Source organism: Clarias gariepinus, chromosome 6 (assembly GCF_024256425.1).
Source record: "Clarias gariepinus isolate MV-2021 ecotype Netherlands chromosome 6, CGAR_prim_01v2, whole genome shotgun sequence".
In the NCBI taxonomy this organism is placed as follows: domain Eukaryota; kingdom Metazoa; phylum Chordata; class Actinopteri; order Siluriformes; family Clariidae; genus Clarias; species Clarias gariepinus.
The window spans coordinates 21,320,469-21,336,776 of record NC_071105.1 but is presented as its reverse complement, the minus strand read 5'-3'; the positions used below and the strand labels follow the sequence as shown (position 1 = coordinate 21,336,776).

The following is a 16,308-nucleotide window of genomic DNA, read 5'->3' as shown; positions in this document are numbered from 1 at the left end:
AGAATTTCACTACAATTCAAAAATGCACAAGCAAATACAATGAAAATAAAGATAAAATTTCCAATAAAATAAAAATGTAAAATGTTATGTTGGAATATACAAATTTTAAGTATAAAAATATAGAAGGGTAACAACGCAGTATTATTGAAACAAGAAGTATGAAATGATGTATGTCAGTATCAATGTTTTATTTTTGATAAGCCTTTTTGATTAGTAACCTAAATTAATGTATACATTTTTAAAGAACAAAAAATATTTGTATATTTTTATATAATGTTCAGTGTTTTTTTTGTTTTTGTAATGGTCTTAACAGTTCGAATAGGAAAAGGCTTTGAGAACCACTTTTTAAAAAAGTGACTTATTCCCATGTATTCGACGACCCCGACTCACCAGCTTTCTGAGCCCACCCCCGGAAGTGATGTAATTTCCGGGAGTGGCTGGACCATTAGGCGATTCTCTTTAGTGTTTGCCCTGTCTACTTTCTCTGCTCTACCTCACCTATATTTTAAATCAAACTCCCCCTCCATATCACTCCCCTAAAATTGGACTCTAAAGTTAACGTGTTTTCTCATGGAGTAGTATCACCCGCGGACCCAAAAACACCGAGGTGAGGTGCTGTTCCGAGGAGTGCAGGTTTTGCTCTGAATTACAGAGTTGTGTCGCTAGCCTGTGAGCCTGCTAGCTGTTAACGTTAGCTTTATCTTCTGCTCCTTCTCTGGCCACAGTGATAAAATGTCACCATCTGCATATATTCTAAAACGTGTTAGTTCTGTCTCTTTTAAATTCTTGCACACATGCACTCGCTTGCGTTTGTTTTTATTTTTTTATATATATAAATATCCGTAAACCGGTGTAAGGTGTAACAATGCCTAAGGATGACCCGTACTGCATCTGGGTAAACGCTAACGTTAGCTAGCGGAGGCTGCACTTCGTCTTTAGCATTGATTACTGCATCACTGCTGTCACATTTCACATTAGATGGAAGAGATATTATCAAGACATTCTCCAATAAACTGTTCAATAGCTTCGTGGTTTCTCCTACAGAAATGCACGGCAGTTTAAAAATCTTTCAGTTTTTGCATAAGAAATTTAGCTGTCAAATTCTAATATAACTGCAAAAACTGTTTTATTTTGGGACTGTTAGTCTTTTACTCTCCTCTTTCTTTTCCTTTTTCTTGTTACATATAATTGTAATTTTAACATTTTAAAACATTTAATCCCACCCTGCATTTCTAATTTTGCAGTGGCCTGTGGGTGACCAATGTGTTTTTTCTATGTGAAACATTCACACGTATCTAAATGTTTTAATTAAATTAAAACTTTTCCTGCAGGCAGAGCTTTGGTCTTCTCCTTTCCCAAAACACCCAGTCTCCTTGTACAAACGCTCATCACTCTCCAGTGAGAATTCTGTCTCAGACTGCAAAGCGTCCTTCTAATCATCAGTCAGAATGTCCCAGCTTCAGTTCCAGTCCCCTGGCAGCCCTGCTCCGAGTGCCGTCCCTTTACAGCTAGCACAACCCCAACCTGGCTTCAGCATTCCCTCAGCTACCGGCTCTTTACCTTCAGAAAGTGCCAGTCACCCACTCCGGAGCTCCGCCCTGCCCTCTGCTTCAGCCACACCCTTCTGTAACCCTTCAGGTGGGTGAACGTTTGTCGGAACTTTGGAATATACGGTGCACTTAAAAAGGTGTATCCCTTCACATTTCCTTTATTTTGTTACTTTAAAGCAGTGGAACTGAATTATAATTTAATAACGTTCGGTCAATAAAATTTTCTGTGAGCCGTGGTCTCTCGTTTGAGATTCAGATCTCGATATATACGCCATTATATGTAAAAAAAAAAAAAAAAGGATTTTAAAATTACCATAGCATTTCAGTAATGTACATTTTTCAGTAACTATGTTAAACATATGGACAGTTTGATCTTTGTTGGCTCTGTATATTTCTTTGTACTTGTATAAGATAAAATAAACCTTTGTTAGTCCCACAAGTGGGAAATTTGTTATTAAATTTGTATACAAACAACAATTTTAATCAGTTTAATCTGTATACGACTCTGGTTACTCTGTCATACAGGGCTCTCAGGTTGGGCATCTTACATGCTCTCACTTCAGACTGCTGTGCATATGTTTGCTCAAACAGCCTGTGTTTTGACTCATAGTGGTGCATCACAACACTGCTTTTTATTATTGCCTCGGTTTTTCGGAACGTATAAGACAAACTGGTTTCAAACTTCCCACAGGAAAAATTACGCACATTAATATGTTCCTTTTTTGTGAAGTAAGCCATGCTGTGTTGTGCTTTTGGTTCAGTCTTTTCTGCGCACCTTGTTCATACGTTGTAAGCTATCGTGCTGATTGGCTATGTTGAGTGATGCATACAGCCACACCTACATAGAGGAAAAAAAGTGCTACCGGTATATTGTTTTTTCTCATTTATCAGAAAAACATTGGGGTCTGGATAGAACTGTCACTCAGTTCATCATCTGATGATGGACTGTGGTCTGCCATTTAGTGATGCCTGCTTTAAAGCCTTAGATTAAAATGGATTAAGTTGATGTCTTTTGCTCAAGATGCAAAAATGTTCACGACCACACTCCTATAACCCCTTTAAGCCTTGTCAGGCTGGAATGAAAAACGTTTTCAAATACTCCCTTGCCAAAAAACACATGCCTCAGAATGTTCCGTCTATTGCCCTGCATTAAGCAATAAAATTAGATTTTAAATTACAGGCATTGGATTAATGCATAATGATAAAAAGTCATGAATGAGATGACTTGAACACTTGGTGGCCTCGCACTGGAAAACAGTGTAAATCGATAATGGCGAGCCAAGCTGTCTTTAATAGTAAAAGTAAGTGTATCTGCACACATAATGCAATGAAAACTCTCAGGATTGGGACTAAACAGCTGTGCGGCCAAAAGAAAACCACTTGTTAGTAACACTAATCAGAAACAAAAAGAATTTTTAAAGAGCATGAGGAAACTTATTCACATGTGAACTGACCAGCACATTGCATGCAAAAATTAGCTTTTTACTATTTTGTGTTGCTTTTCAGAGAAATAAATAAAATAACAAAAATACAATTTCAAAATATTTTTTTAACACTGAACATTTTTTTAAACATTCCAGCAGATATTATACAAACAAAGCACAATATAACTTAAAATAAATAAATTTTATTTGGCCACCTTTGAAGCCCCCCTTCTTAAACTGACTGCTGAAAGAATGTAACTCTGTATGTCTACAACAACAAATGTGCATTGAATAGTGCAAAAAATGTGGATTCGCTGTTGCCGTTGCCGTAGCCGCCGCCATGTCTTTCTCGTACTCTGCATGATGTTCGGGGTGTCTTGATTTCAAGTGATAAATTAAACTTGAAGTGCTGTACGTTTTTGGAGATGCACCCCTCTGGACAATTCAGCAGAACAGTTGAAACAGGCAGGACCACCTCATTCTGCAAACGGCCGTTTTTGCCTCTTTCTCTGACACTTTAAAGTGCTTCCACACTGCTGACATGTTTGCTGCATAAAGCGCGCACCTCTCACTCTACGCGGGTTACTATTTGATCGCCTCATTAAAAACGTCATTGTTCAGCAAAATTTGGCCGAATAATTTCGGTTGCCGAACATTCGGTGCATCCCTACATTTTAAACCAGTTTTGAGTATGTTGTGTGGTGTTTTTTTTTTTATTATTGTATTAAGTAAAAAACAAACAAACGAAGAAGCCCCTGTGTAAGATCATTATTATTAACTCATAATATGTTTTATATGTGAGTTGCTGATTATTTTTTTACATAGACAGAACCATAATTGAATTTTAAATAAAAATGTATTTCTTTTTTTATTGCAGCTTCTAACATGGCAAACCCTAAAGAGAAGACCCCCATGTGTTTGGTGAATGAGTTAGCCCGTTACAATAAGATCCAGCCTGAGTACAAGTTACTCAGTGAGCAAGGACCAGCCCATTCCAAGGTACACTTCACACTTTGTTTGCTATGCCTTTGTACTCCTCTATTTCTTCTTGCCCCAGTTATATTTCTCAATCTCTTTCTTTCTCTTTATTTAGATATTTACTGTGCAGTTGACTCTGGGAGAGCAGCACTGGGATGCAGAGGGCACCAGTATAAAGAAAGCTCAGCACTCTGCAGCAGCCTGTGCTCTTTCTCAGACGACACTGCCTAAACCCAATAACAGAATCCCACGACACCAAGGCAGGAACCCAGGTGGGTTCTACAGAGGCCCAGAGTGTATGTTCTTATATTTACATACTACTCCTTTTTATTTTGCGATATTGAAAATCATTTAAATTGAGTTCTGCTTGCTCTAAATGGTTTTAATTTATTATTGTTTTATAATTTGTTCTCATAGTAGTCTATGAGCCTGGTCATGCACAAAAGCACTTTATATTGTATTTAAATTTTCAGTTCTGTTACCTGAAGATAAAAGACTATTAGTAGCTTTTTGACAAGTATTTCTTTTAGCAGATAGTATGACCCACACTGTGGAGCTGAATGCACTTTGTATGAAGTTGGGGAAGAAGCCAATCTATAAACTTATAGACCCGTACCAAGGCATGAGACCCACATTCAACTACAATATCAGAGCGCCGGGGCCATATGCTCGCTCCATGCAACAGTATGTACACCTTGTGCTATCACTGTGTTGATGTTTAATGTAAGGCATAGGGTTATTGAGAGAATAAAGTTAAGAAGTTCATGATCAAGTCTCTCAAAAGCTAAGCCCAAAATATGAAATTAAATAGTGTGTGCAAAGCCCACAATAGAAATCTACTACACTTTTAATACTTTGTTTCACAAACACAATACAAATAACACTGGACACAGTTTTTTTCTACCATACCAGGTATTACTACCCCTTTCCTCCAGTGGCACCGGTGCTGTATCATATGGAGCTATCCGTAGGAGGGCAGCAGTTCCATGGAAAGGGCCGTACACGCCAAGCGGCTAAACATGATGCTGCTGCTAAAGCTATTAAATCACTGCAGAAAGAGCCACTGTTACAGCAACTATCTGAGGTACGATGTTAAGGCCATTAAGTATTTATAGTAACACGCTACAGAGCAAGGAAAGAGACAGACCCACAGCGACCAGGAGTACTATAAATCAGTGCTCTTTTATTTTAAATTGTGAGGAAGGGGAAGGTCATGGTCAGTGTTTGGCCACAGCTAAGTCTCGGAAAGCTGCTCGACTGCAGGGAAAGGCTCTGCTATGTCACTATCTGTAAGGCAGAGCACCCAACACATGGGAGAAGCCCACATACTACCTCTTGGTCTGACAGTATGGTGTTCCTTATATCGGGGTGGCAAGTTGTAAAGTAGTATTAATTTTGTCATCCATTTTGCAATTTTAGACTTAGTCCTGGGATAAATGTCCCTGCTAGTTTTTATCATATTTAGTTAATCTTATCCTATTTTTGTTTAGTCAAGTTTTAGTCGACTAAAAGTCTGGGCATTTTAATCTAGTTTTAGTCAGAGAATCCCTTAAGTATTTATTTTAGTTTTAGTAAATGAAAACAGAATATTTTAGCAATAGATTATTATTAATTAACCCTACAGTTAAACTGGTCTAGCAACCCCCCCCCTTCTCAAATTTTCAAATTCAAAATCTTTTCATGTGGTGTTTTCAGCTAATTATATTTATTTTTAACCATTACAACAACTTCTGCATGTACAATAATTTTTTCCAACTACAAAACAATAGGAGCAGTATGGTTTCACTGTTTTGAAACTTTTTTTAAAAATCTGAATAAAAGTTTCGTCAACAATATTCCATACCAATTTCATTATGTTTATTGATATCTGTGACGTCTTGCATCATCTCGTCTTAGTCATAGAAAAAAAAGGTCATCAACAAATATTTTTCGTCAATATTTGTGTTGACAGATTTACCTTTTTTTTTTAACAAAATTAATTGCGGAGGGAGGATCGTGTGCTGCCAGAAGTGCTGAGTGCTCGTCTTGTGAGCGCATGCTGTTTGGCTCTCTAAAACATGGAAGGTGATGAACAGGCACTATTCGTTAGCACTGCTTTGCTCCCTGAACAAGGGGCGACATTATACAAAAGTACTGAATTTGGTTGCTCTTCTCTTCTGCCCAGACACAGTGTGTGTAGGTGAAAGTAGCATCAACATAACTATTACAGAATTGTCTATAATAGTTTTTTTTTTTTACAGTATGGCACAACCATTCTTAGTATAGTGAAAGTAGCGTCAACATAACTATTACAGAATTGTCTATAATAGTTTTTTTTTTTTTTTACAGTATGCCACAACCATTCTTAGTATAGTGACTAAAATGTGTTTGTAATTCCATTTATTTATCCTCAGTACTGTGGTCTATAGCTTATATGATATAGATCATAACATATATCTTATTTATCTTGGACACTTTATCTTGAGCATACAGTATTTATCATGGACATTTCTTACCTGTGATCCATGTAAATTCTGCCAAATTTGATGCTGTGCTACTGTACATCAACTGTTACATAAAACTCTACTGTTTAAGCTAAGTTTTGATTTAAAATCTGTTCGAATCTGTCCATGATTACCTTCTTTCTTAAAAACACTTTGTTTACTTCTATTTATGTGTAGATAAAAAAAGAACCAGAAGAAGAAGAAAACCTCAACAAATCCGAGATTAGCCAAGTGTTTGAGATTGCACTGAAGCGGAACATGCCTGTGAACTTTGAGGTATACAACGCTATTATGTTTATCCTGTGCATTTTTAGTTTCATATAATTTCTCAGTACATCACAATACACTTTTCACATTATCAGCTTTCAAGCTCATTTAATTTTTTTTTTTACCCAGTTAAAGCCACATATTTAAGATTTTTTTGCCTAGCACATTAATGAAGCAGACTTTATCATCAGGTGCTGAAAGAGGCAGGACCACCTCATATGAAGAGCTTTGTGGTGAAAGTGACTGTGGGAGAGTTTTTTGGAGAAGGGGAAGGCAAGAGCAAGAAGATCGCCAAGAAGCTAGCTGCCATTGCTGTTCTGGAGGAGCTGCGGAAGTTGCCGCAACTGCCAGTCACAGACAAGATGCCACCTCGCATTAAAAAGAAAACCAAATCCATTATAAAGGTTTTGTAAAGTTTGTTACAAAAATATGCATCCACGTTGGTTTCATTGTATGCAACAGAATTGTTTAGAAATATGAAACTATTTCTATTTTCTATCACCTAAGTATTATGTGAGTTAAATCAAAAAAATTTTAAAGTTCACTTATATAGTGTCTGATAATAGTGCATTACTTTTTAATGTTTTATTTAAGCAGTTATTATTTTAACTGTAACTCATTATCCATGAGGCGGTAAACAGTTAATGAGAGATAAGACGAAATGACTTGAGAGTCCAACGTTAGTTCACATTCAGAAGGAATATCTTGGCTGTTTCACTTAAATGTGTTCTAGCATATAACAGATATATTAAAAGTGTATCTTTTCCAAAATACATTTAAATGTGTACAGGCTGTTATTGGTGTGTCCTGAAATGCAGTTAACCAAAGTTAATTTCAAACTCTTCATACCATGTATAGATGACCTATTATAGATTGGAAAAAAGTTAAATAACAGTTTTTATTTGTTTTTAGCTGCAGACTAGTCCAGAATATGGCCAAGGAATAAACCCAATCAGCAGACTGGCTCAGATCCAGCAGGCTAAAAAAGAGAAAGAGCCTGACTACATCCTGGTAACCGAGAGAGGACTTCCTCGACGTAGAGAGTTTGTCATGCAGGTTTGTCAGGCAGCATTCTTTGGTCATAAAAAAGTTTAATGTTTAATTTAATGTTATGGAATAACTTATATTGGCTATGTTTATCAGGTGTCAGTCACTGGTCAGACTGCAGAAGGTATGGGTCCAAGTAAAAAGGTGGCCAAGAGGAATGCAGCAGAGAAGATGCTGGAGTTCTTGGGATATAAAGTGCCTCAACCTCAGCCTCCCAAACCAGCACTGAAAACAGAGGAGAAGGTTCACTCTTTTATAACATTTATGTGCTTTGATTTGCATGTCTGATTCTTTCTTGTATCTAATATTGAGTGATGTGGTGATTGGAAATGCTGGCCAGGCAAACGAATGTGGTATATTTTACAAATAAAGTACTGATAATGGGGTCAGGCACAGATTTTAGTCATCTGTGTTTTGTGGTGATTAGTTTTAGCTGTGCTGCTTTGTAGTGCCTTTTTTTGAGGTCTTGTTAATCTTTTTCACCTTGATAGAAAAAACAGCAAACAACTTTTTTTTGTACCCATTATAAAGCCTCCTTTGAAAAAGGCAGGAGATGGACGTAAAGTGACCTTTTTTGAGCCGGGGTCTGTGGAGGAGGCCAGTCTGGGTAAGTATCATAAAATAATAAACACTATTAAATAAAATAAAAAACACTAGGATTGGGTATTGTGTGGATTTTCTACAATACTGGTGCAAAATCGATTCTTTTAAAACAGTACCGATGCCTAAATGGTGCCTAAACCGATACCGATACAGAGACCAACCAAAAAATGGTGAATAACAGTTTTTAAAAATCTGTATGTTTAAAAGTTTAAAGTATACATAAACATAAGAAAATACGAAACTTAACAAATTCCCTTACTAAATACAGTGGGGCAAAAAAGTATTTAGTCAGCCGACAATTGTGCAAGTTCTCCCACTTAAAAAGATGAGAGAGGGCTTTAATTTTCATCATAGGTATACCTCAACTATGAGAGACAAGATAAGAAAAAAAATTTAAAAAATCACTTTCTAGGATATTTAAAGACTTTATTTGCAAATTATGGTGAAAAATAAGTATTTGGTCAATAATAAAATTTTATCTTAATACTTTGTTATATACCCTTTGTTGGCAATGACAGACATTTTCTGTCTTCACAAGGTTTTTACATACTCTTGTTGGTATTTTGGCCCATTCCTCAATGCAAATCTCCTCTAGAGCAGTGATGTTTTGGGGCTGTTGCTGGGCAACAGACTTTAACTCCCTCCAAAGATTTTTTATGGGTTTGAGATCTGGAGACTGGCTAGGCCACTCGAGGACCTTTAAATGCTTCTTAAGAAGACACTTCTTCAGTGCCCGGGCGGTGTGTTTAAGATCATTGTCATGCTGAAAGACCCAGCCACGTTTCATCTTCAATGCCCTTGCTGATGGAAGGAGGTTTTCACTCAAAATCTCATAGTACATGGCCCCATTCATTCTTTCCTTTACACGGATCAGTCGTCCTGGTCCCTTTGCAGGAAAACAGCCCCAAAGCATTTGGTTTTATCTGACCATATGACATTCTCCCAAGTCTGTAAGAGCCGGAAATCTTGCTTGTTTGTAGGTGACCAAATACTTATTTTCCACCATAATTTGCAAATAATTTTTTTAAAAATCCTACAATGTGATTTTTTTTTAGATTTTTTATTTTATTTTGTCTCTCATAGTTAAGGTATACGTATAATAAAAATTACAGGTCTCTCTCATCTTTTTAAGTGGGAGAACTTGCACAATTGTTAGCTGACTTAATTTAACATTAACAACACCAAAGTCGTTTTTCTTGGTATGCAACAAACCCACATCGAATTTTAGCGATTCTTTTGCAGGAATATGACCATATTAGCCTTATCTGTCTAAATACGTAACCTCTCCTGACTTTGTTAGGGTTGGTCTGACTGGGCTGAGCTAATGTCTGTACACTGTTAAACGCGGTGCATGCCCCTGCTTTTAACTCCATCCCGTTTCAATGTTCCATTAGGTTTAAAGTGTTTCCTCCTTTACATGCAGTTGTTAAAATACATTTGTTGCATGTCACAATGTCAGAATCCTCTGTTGTGAAATACAGCCACACTTTAGAATGTTTAGTTTTAGACATTTTGATTTAAGCCTGTTACCTTAGCTCTCGCTCCCGGGTGCCATCAGCACTAGTTTAATCACTGGATTCACATGCTCATCCGACAGTCTAATTTTTTCGAGTCGTGCTATTAAGTCGAAAACAGCAATGGACACTTGCATTACTACATTGCATTATTTTTTTTGTTGGATTTGTATTATTAGTGTTTTGTAACTTGTTCACGAACATTTTATCTGTTTGGAAAATTATTTTTCACGTGCGGTGAGGGTAATGATGCTTTTTAAGTCAGTTTCAGAGAACCAGAGGACAAATATTTTAATCGATTGCTCAGGCATTTAAGTGGCACCGAAGTGAGGCACCTAAATCTGCGTTTTGATTTGGTTTTAGTACATACTGGAGATATTGGTACTTAATCGTATAAAATACAAAGATGTACTGTAAATAAATGCTTTTATGTCTGCTGTAACCAACCACCTTTGCTTTGCTAGATTCATGCCGTTAAAAGTTATAAAAATCTTTTTATAAATGTTTTTCAAATTCTCTGGGGTGTTCTCCTTGTAGTCACAAAAGAGGAGGATTTCCGTGTGCCCTTCCTCAGCCATCAGCAGCTTCCTGCTGGCATTCTCCCCATGGTGCCTGAGGTGGCACAAGCAGTTGGTGCCAGCCAGGGACCTCATGCCAAGGACTACGGCCGCCCCAACCAGGCCAAGGCATCACTAACAGCTACGATTGCCAACGAGCTGCTGTATGCTGGCACCTCTTCCACAGCTGAAGGCATACTGAAAGGAAGTAAAAACCTAGCAGCGAGATCACACGGCCCCTTTACTAGACCATCTGAACAGCTTGGGTACCTGGCCAATGTACAAGGCCTACAGGTACTCTGTTAACAACATACAGACTCATTCATAAACAAAAGTAGCTCCAACAGGCTTAAAAAACAAAGTTCTCATTTTAATACATTGCTCACCACAGGTGGAATACAAGGACTTTCCGAAAAACAACAAGAATGAATTTGTCTCTCTCATCAACTGCTCTTCTCAGCCTCCTCTTATAAGCCATGGTATCGGAAAGGACGTGGAGTCCTGTCACGATATGGTGAGTATGACACCGTACTTGCACTGCTTCAGTTTTTCTCTTGAAAGATTTAGTGCAATCGCTTATTTACAGAAAATGCTATAACCCATGGCATTGACTTTATTAATCACATTAGTTATAAAATGTTCTACCAACAACAGGAGATATTGTTTCATCCACTTAAATATTTTAAAGCCTTAAATACTTCAATATCCTTGCAGTTTCTAGTCATCAAAATGTTTTCCTGTGTTATAGTAAAGAGACCAATGAGTGATATTCTATCAATGGAGCTAGCTAGCTTCTTTAATAGCTGCTGTTGGTCTCTCTTTTTTTTTCTGCCCGGTTTCCTCCATTAGTGGTTGATTTTGCACCAGGATTTAAGGTACATGTGATTCAGGACAGAACGCTCCCATTTTTATATTGGGTTGGGATAGGTGCTAAGGGTGCCCTGCAACCCTAGTAGCAGGAACCCAGGCAACCACCACTGACCCGCCAGTGCCCACTATATGCCTCAAGAGCTCTTCTATCCACTCAAATAAACTTTTTTTTTTTTTTTTCATTATGGTTTTTTTTTTTTGGCTTCTTTCTTTTTCTTTCTTTCTTTCTTTCTTTCTTTCTTTCTTTCTTTCTTTCTTCCTTCCTTTATTCATGTATTTACTGCAAACAATGGAACACCTGCTACAGATGGAATTTTAGTTTAATTTGGCCCTATGTAATATGCTGCAGTCATAATAATTATATATATATATATATATATATATATATATATATATACTGGAGATCAAAATTAGAGAACAATTTATAAACAATTGAACAATTCTAAAATAATGTCATCTTCACTGCTCAACAGTTGAAGGAGTTTTTGTCCTGTCTATACCAAATTCAAATTTTACTTGTCACAGACATAGTCATACACAGTATGATATGCAGTGAAATGCTTATACGTGCTTATACCATGCTACCAGAACACCTTTTCCACAAAATAACTAAGGCATTTCAACAAAAAACATTATTTTGCAGAAAACACACTGATCAAAATTAGAGAACACTTTCAGATACCTCCCAGTTATTGGTGTTAATCTGGCACATGGTGCTAATTTCCTTGATTACCTGTTAACCCCTATTTAACTGGCAGCCTAACTTCCAGTTTCACTGACTCTGCAAGATGATGGGCCATTTTAAAATGACTGAAAGCCTCCGGCAGCAGGTTGTCCAAATGAAGGCCAAAGGGATGACCCTATCAGCCATAGCAAGACAAGTTGGTTGTTCCAAATCTGTAATTTCAAAAATATTGAATCTTTACAACGTCACAAACTCATTCGAGTCCTCCAATAAGGCTGGTCGTCCACGGAAGACAAATACAAGAGAGGGCAGGATACTGCGGTGGATATCAGTGGGCAATCGTTTTCACACCGCAGCTGGAATTGCTCACCAGTTCAGTGCTGAACAGGATAAGAATTCGTCTCGACATTTAAGAGCATTTGGACTGAAAGCCCACTCTACGTTGACCAAACCTCTCATTAGCAGAAAGAATCAAAAGGCTAGACTAAGCTTTGCTGAGAAGCTCTGTGGACAGAGAAAAACTGGTCCAAAGTTCACTTCAGGGATGAAAGCAAGTTTAATTTATTTGGGTCCGATGGAAAACATTATTACAAAGTGTGTACAGAAGTCAGTAAAAATTGAAGGAGGAAGTGTCATGGTTTGGGGCATGTTTTCTGCAGCATGAGTTGGGCCTCTTATACAGCTACATGGCAGAGTGAATGCAAATGTTTATCAGAACCTTCTTCATCAACATATGGTTCATTACCTTCGTTCATCACCCAATCAGCCCGCAGTGTTCATGCAGGACAATGCTCCATGTCGCACAGCAAAACAGGTAAAGCAGTTCCCTAAAACTGAAAACATTGAAATAATGACATGGCCTGCCCAGAGTCCTGATCTCAACCCAATAGAGAACCTCTGGAAAATCCTTGGCGACAAAGTTATGGCCAAGAAACCCACTACAGTCACCGAACAGTGGAGGAGACTGGAAGAAAAGTGGACCAAAATCACACCAGAGCAGTGTGAAAGACTAGTGCTGTTCTGTGGCCGCAGATGTGCTGAAGTCATTCAGAGCAGAGGCCAGTACACTTCGTACTAATTGCTGACTGTTGTAACCTTTGGAAAATTTTGTTGTAATCTTTTTCCATGCTACAGTCATTGTGTTCTCTAATTTTGATCAGTGTGTTTTCTGCAAAATAATGTTTTTTTGTTGAAATACCTTGGTTATTTTGTGAAAAATGTGTTCTGGTAGCATGGTATAGACAGGACAAAAACTCAAAAACTTTTTTTTTTTACTTTTTTCCCCACAGGCTGCATTCAACATATTAAAGCTGCTCTCAGAGTTGGACCAACAGACCAGTGAACGGCCAGCCAACGGACCAATTACTGGGTCAGTCTGTTTGGAATGTTTTGAGGGAGAAAAGGATGCCATGTATTACTTTTCTCATTTTTCATACAGTCATTAGAACTACTGAGACACTTTAATGAAACTTTCATAAATGTCAATTAAAAAAAATTACATCTGAATTATAACAGTTTAGATGTATGCGTATACAGATCATATGAGGGAATCACCCTATACTTCATACAGTGTACTGTGCTGTCAGTGTAATTGACATGAGATATTCAAGTTTAGGTTTTCTGAGCACTTTTATGGTAGACTCTGCTGAACTACGGTATTTGATAGGCTATTCGGTATTAAATGCATTTTTTACTTTTTTGACGTGATGCATTTTTCAGAACATAACATCATGTTAATTCGGTTACCATCTGTATACTTTAATATTGTGTTATTTTAAACTGCAGTTGAATACATATTTGAAAAATAAAAGGTCTAATTGAATTTTAATTCTTGTTTTTTAATTTAGGTGCAGCAAACAGGACCTTGAAGGTGACGCGTTGCTCAAACCGGCTAACTCAAGCACCATGGGAAAAACTCTGGACGGCAGTGTCTAGAATATCTGATTGCCATTTAGGAAACACTAGAGAAAAGACAGCGGTAGAGTTCTGATTGGCTGTTTTCAAAAGCCGTGTTCACACTGAATTTTAACCTTTCTAAAGTGTTGCAGTTTCACAGTTAAACAAGACTAACTGAGATGTTATTTGATGTTTAATGATAATCATAGTTGTTTTGCTTCATCATATCCAGTGGTGCTTTTTTATTATTTGAATTGCAAAAATTATGTGAACTGTAACTTGAATAGACAGCTTTTTTTTGTTTGTTAAAAAGTAAGCCATTCTAATGTCCTGTTTCTTTTTTAAATGCTTCATTATGAGCACGTATAGAGGAAGTGCAGCTATTGTGATGTGCAGTATGCAATGCTAGGAGGATATGATGAAGCGAAGGCAAGAGCTCTCTGTCATATTGGATTTTCTCCAGTGCTTTTAAGGTGGCAAACATAAAAGCATTAATTTGCATTTCCATGTAGGACTGGGAAAGTATTTTCTTAATCCCTGTTTTGTGTGTGTGTGTGTGTGTGTGTGTGTGTGTGTGTGTGTGTGTGTGTGTGTGTGTGTGTGTGTGTGTGTGTGCGCGAGAGCATGCGCACACGTGCTTGTGTAAGGGGGCAGTGTTTTTGTGTGTGAGAGAGAGAGACAGACAGATAATTGTTAGTGTCCAGTTGTTGTGGTTAAAGCACGGCTCAAAACCCTGTCCTACGATCAGTCATTCACCCTTTCCCTCAGTGTAAACCTGACTTTTTGCCAGTTCGTTCCCATTTTTTTCCTCATGGAATGCAAGTAAAATTCTATTCTAAAATTGGTCTCTTAGTGTTTTAATATGTAAATCAAATGAGGATGTAATTGTAGAGAAAAAAAATCTCTTTAATATACCACCTGGTGTCCATGGCAACCAAAGGTTTGAATGCAGTCCTTTTGATTTGATTTATTTATTCAAAAACTCATTATTGTCCCAATCTCAGTCTGTTTACATAAAACATTACTTTACACCAAATACCATATCTTAAATAGATAGAAATTCTATATTTCAGATTAATGACAGTCAGCCAATGCCAGACTTGTAAATATCTTCCGAAAACTGATTTTCCAACTGAGGTGAGCCTCAAAGCCTACCAATCAGATGAGCCATGGCAATTCAATTATAGACTAGAAGATAAAAAAACAAGCAGTGCTTCTAGAAAGTTTGTTGAACACTAGTATTTTCTGTATTTTTGCATAAATAGGGTGTGAAATGTAATTAATTACCTTCATACAGGTCATAGTGAGCTAATAAATCCAAAACAGAAAAGCTTATTATTACTTTCAGTTTTTTACTGGTGACCTGGCCAAGACAGCAGCTTCAAGTTTTTGAACAGGACATGCATTATCAACACTTGCATAAATTATACAATAAACCAAAAATCTTTACAGAAAGACTATTAATATGAGCTACAATACAGTTAAAAGTATTAAAAGGATGACCAAACTAATAAAATTGTATTCTATTGATCTTTTACAATGAACTTGATTTCTTCCAAAGAAACCAAATATTGGTTTAAATGAAAAAGAATTATGATTTATGGCATAAATCAAGCCCTGCATTCATACGACAGTATCATGGGTTGAAGCTGTGTCACGCTCGGTCATCTTAGTGATGTTAGCCAAGTGGGTTTGTGTTCGGAAAGTACAGCAGTCACTAAAGTTTACACAGAATGGTGCAAAAATCATTGAAGTTTTTGTTTGTCTGTGTCCAGTTATTTTAGTTGGCTAACTTTGATTTATCATAGCATGAATGGACACAACATCTTAATATCTGTGGATATACAGGGGGGGAAATGGTGTTGTGCTGTAAGTGGTTGCCATACAAAATGGCACAAACAATGTTTTTAATTTTTTAGATCTGGTATGTTTTGACCATATACAATGCTCAGGATAAAAATGGTGCCAACAATTCCCACTGTAATTCCCACTTAAATAATGAAAGAGGGTTGGAGGGTTGGTAATGACTGTGATAAGCGTGGAAAATGCCTCTAGTCACTCGGGTGTCGATTTAACCCCTTGTTCTGTTTTTAAAAACTGTAGTTTTGTGGACAACTTAATTAAGTTCTGAAGGATTTTTTTTATTATTATTTTGAGCTTTGACCACCCTGCAAAATTTAAAATTGTCAAATATAATGTGGGGCTGCTGGGACATTAGAACATTTTGATGTCAGTAACCTACACAGAATGTTGCAGAAAAAAAAATAAAAATTGTGTGGGTGGAAACACCTTGTTGATCAGAGAGGTCAACATAAAATGGCCAAATTGGTTCGAGCTGCCAGGATGGAAATAGTAACTTGTGCCTTACAAACATTGTAAGCAAAAAAGCATCTCTGCATGCACAAAATATAGAATCTTAAAGCGGTCGAGCTGC

The 16,308-nt window shown here is 37.2% G+C and overlaps 1 protein-coding gene across 4 annotated transcripts; it reads left to right on the top strand.

The window, feature by feature from the left end:
- The first annotated feature begins 443 nt into the window (after positions 1 to 443).
- On the top strand, positions 444 to 14,715 carry stau1 (staufen double-stranded RNA binding protein 1). Of its 4 annotated transcripts, none has more exons than XM_053498748.1 (15): positions 444 to 607; positions 1,332 to 1,638; positions 3,852 to 3,973; positions 4,068 to 4,224; positions 4,486 to 4,636; positions 4,865 to 5,036; positions 6,613 to 6,711; positions 6,894 to 7,106; positions 7,615 to 7,758; positions 7,846 to 7,992; positions 8,281 to 8,356; positions 10,404 to 10,717; positions 10,815 to 10,937; positions 13,268 to 13,347; positions 13,826 to 14,715. In XM_053498748.1, the coding sequence occupies exons 2-15, from the start codon at positions 1,449 to 1,451 to the stop codon at positions 13,911 to 13,913; spliced, it is 2,076 nt and encodes a 691-aa protein (XP_053354723.1). In that variant the 5' UTR covers positions 444 to 607; positions 1,332 to 1,448; the 3' UTR covers positions 13,914 to 14,715. The 4 variants fall into 4 exon arrangements, with proteins under 4 accessions (XP_053354723.1, XP_053354722.1, XP_053354721.1 ...); XM_053498747.1 differs by having other exon boundaries at positions 4,483 to 4,636; XM_053498746.1 differs by having other exon boundaries at positions 4,068 to 4,248.
- The last annotated feature ends 1,593 nt before the right edge of the window (positions 14,716 to 16,308 follow it).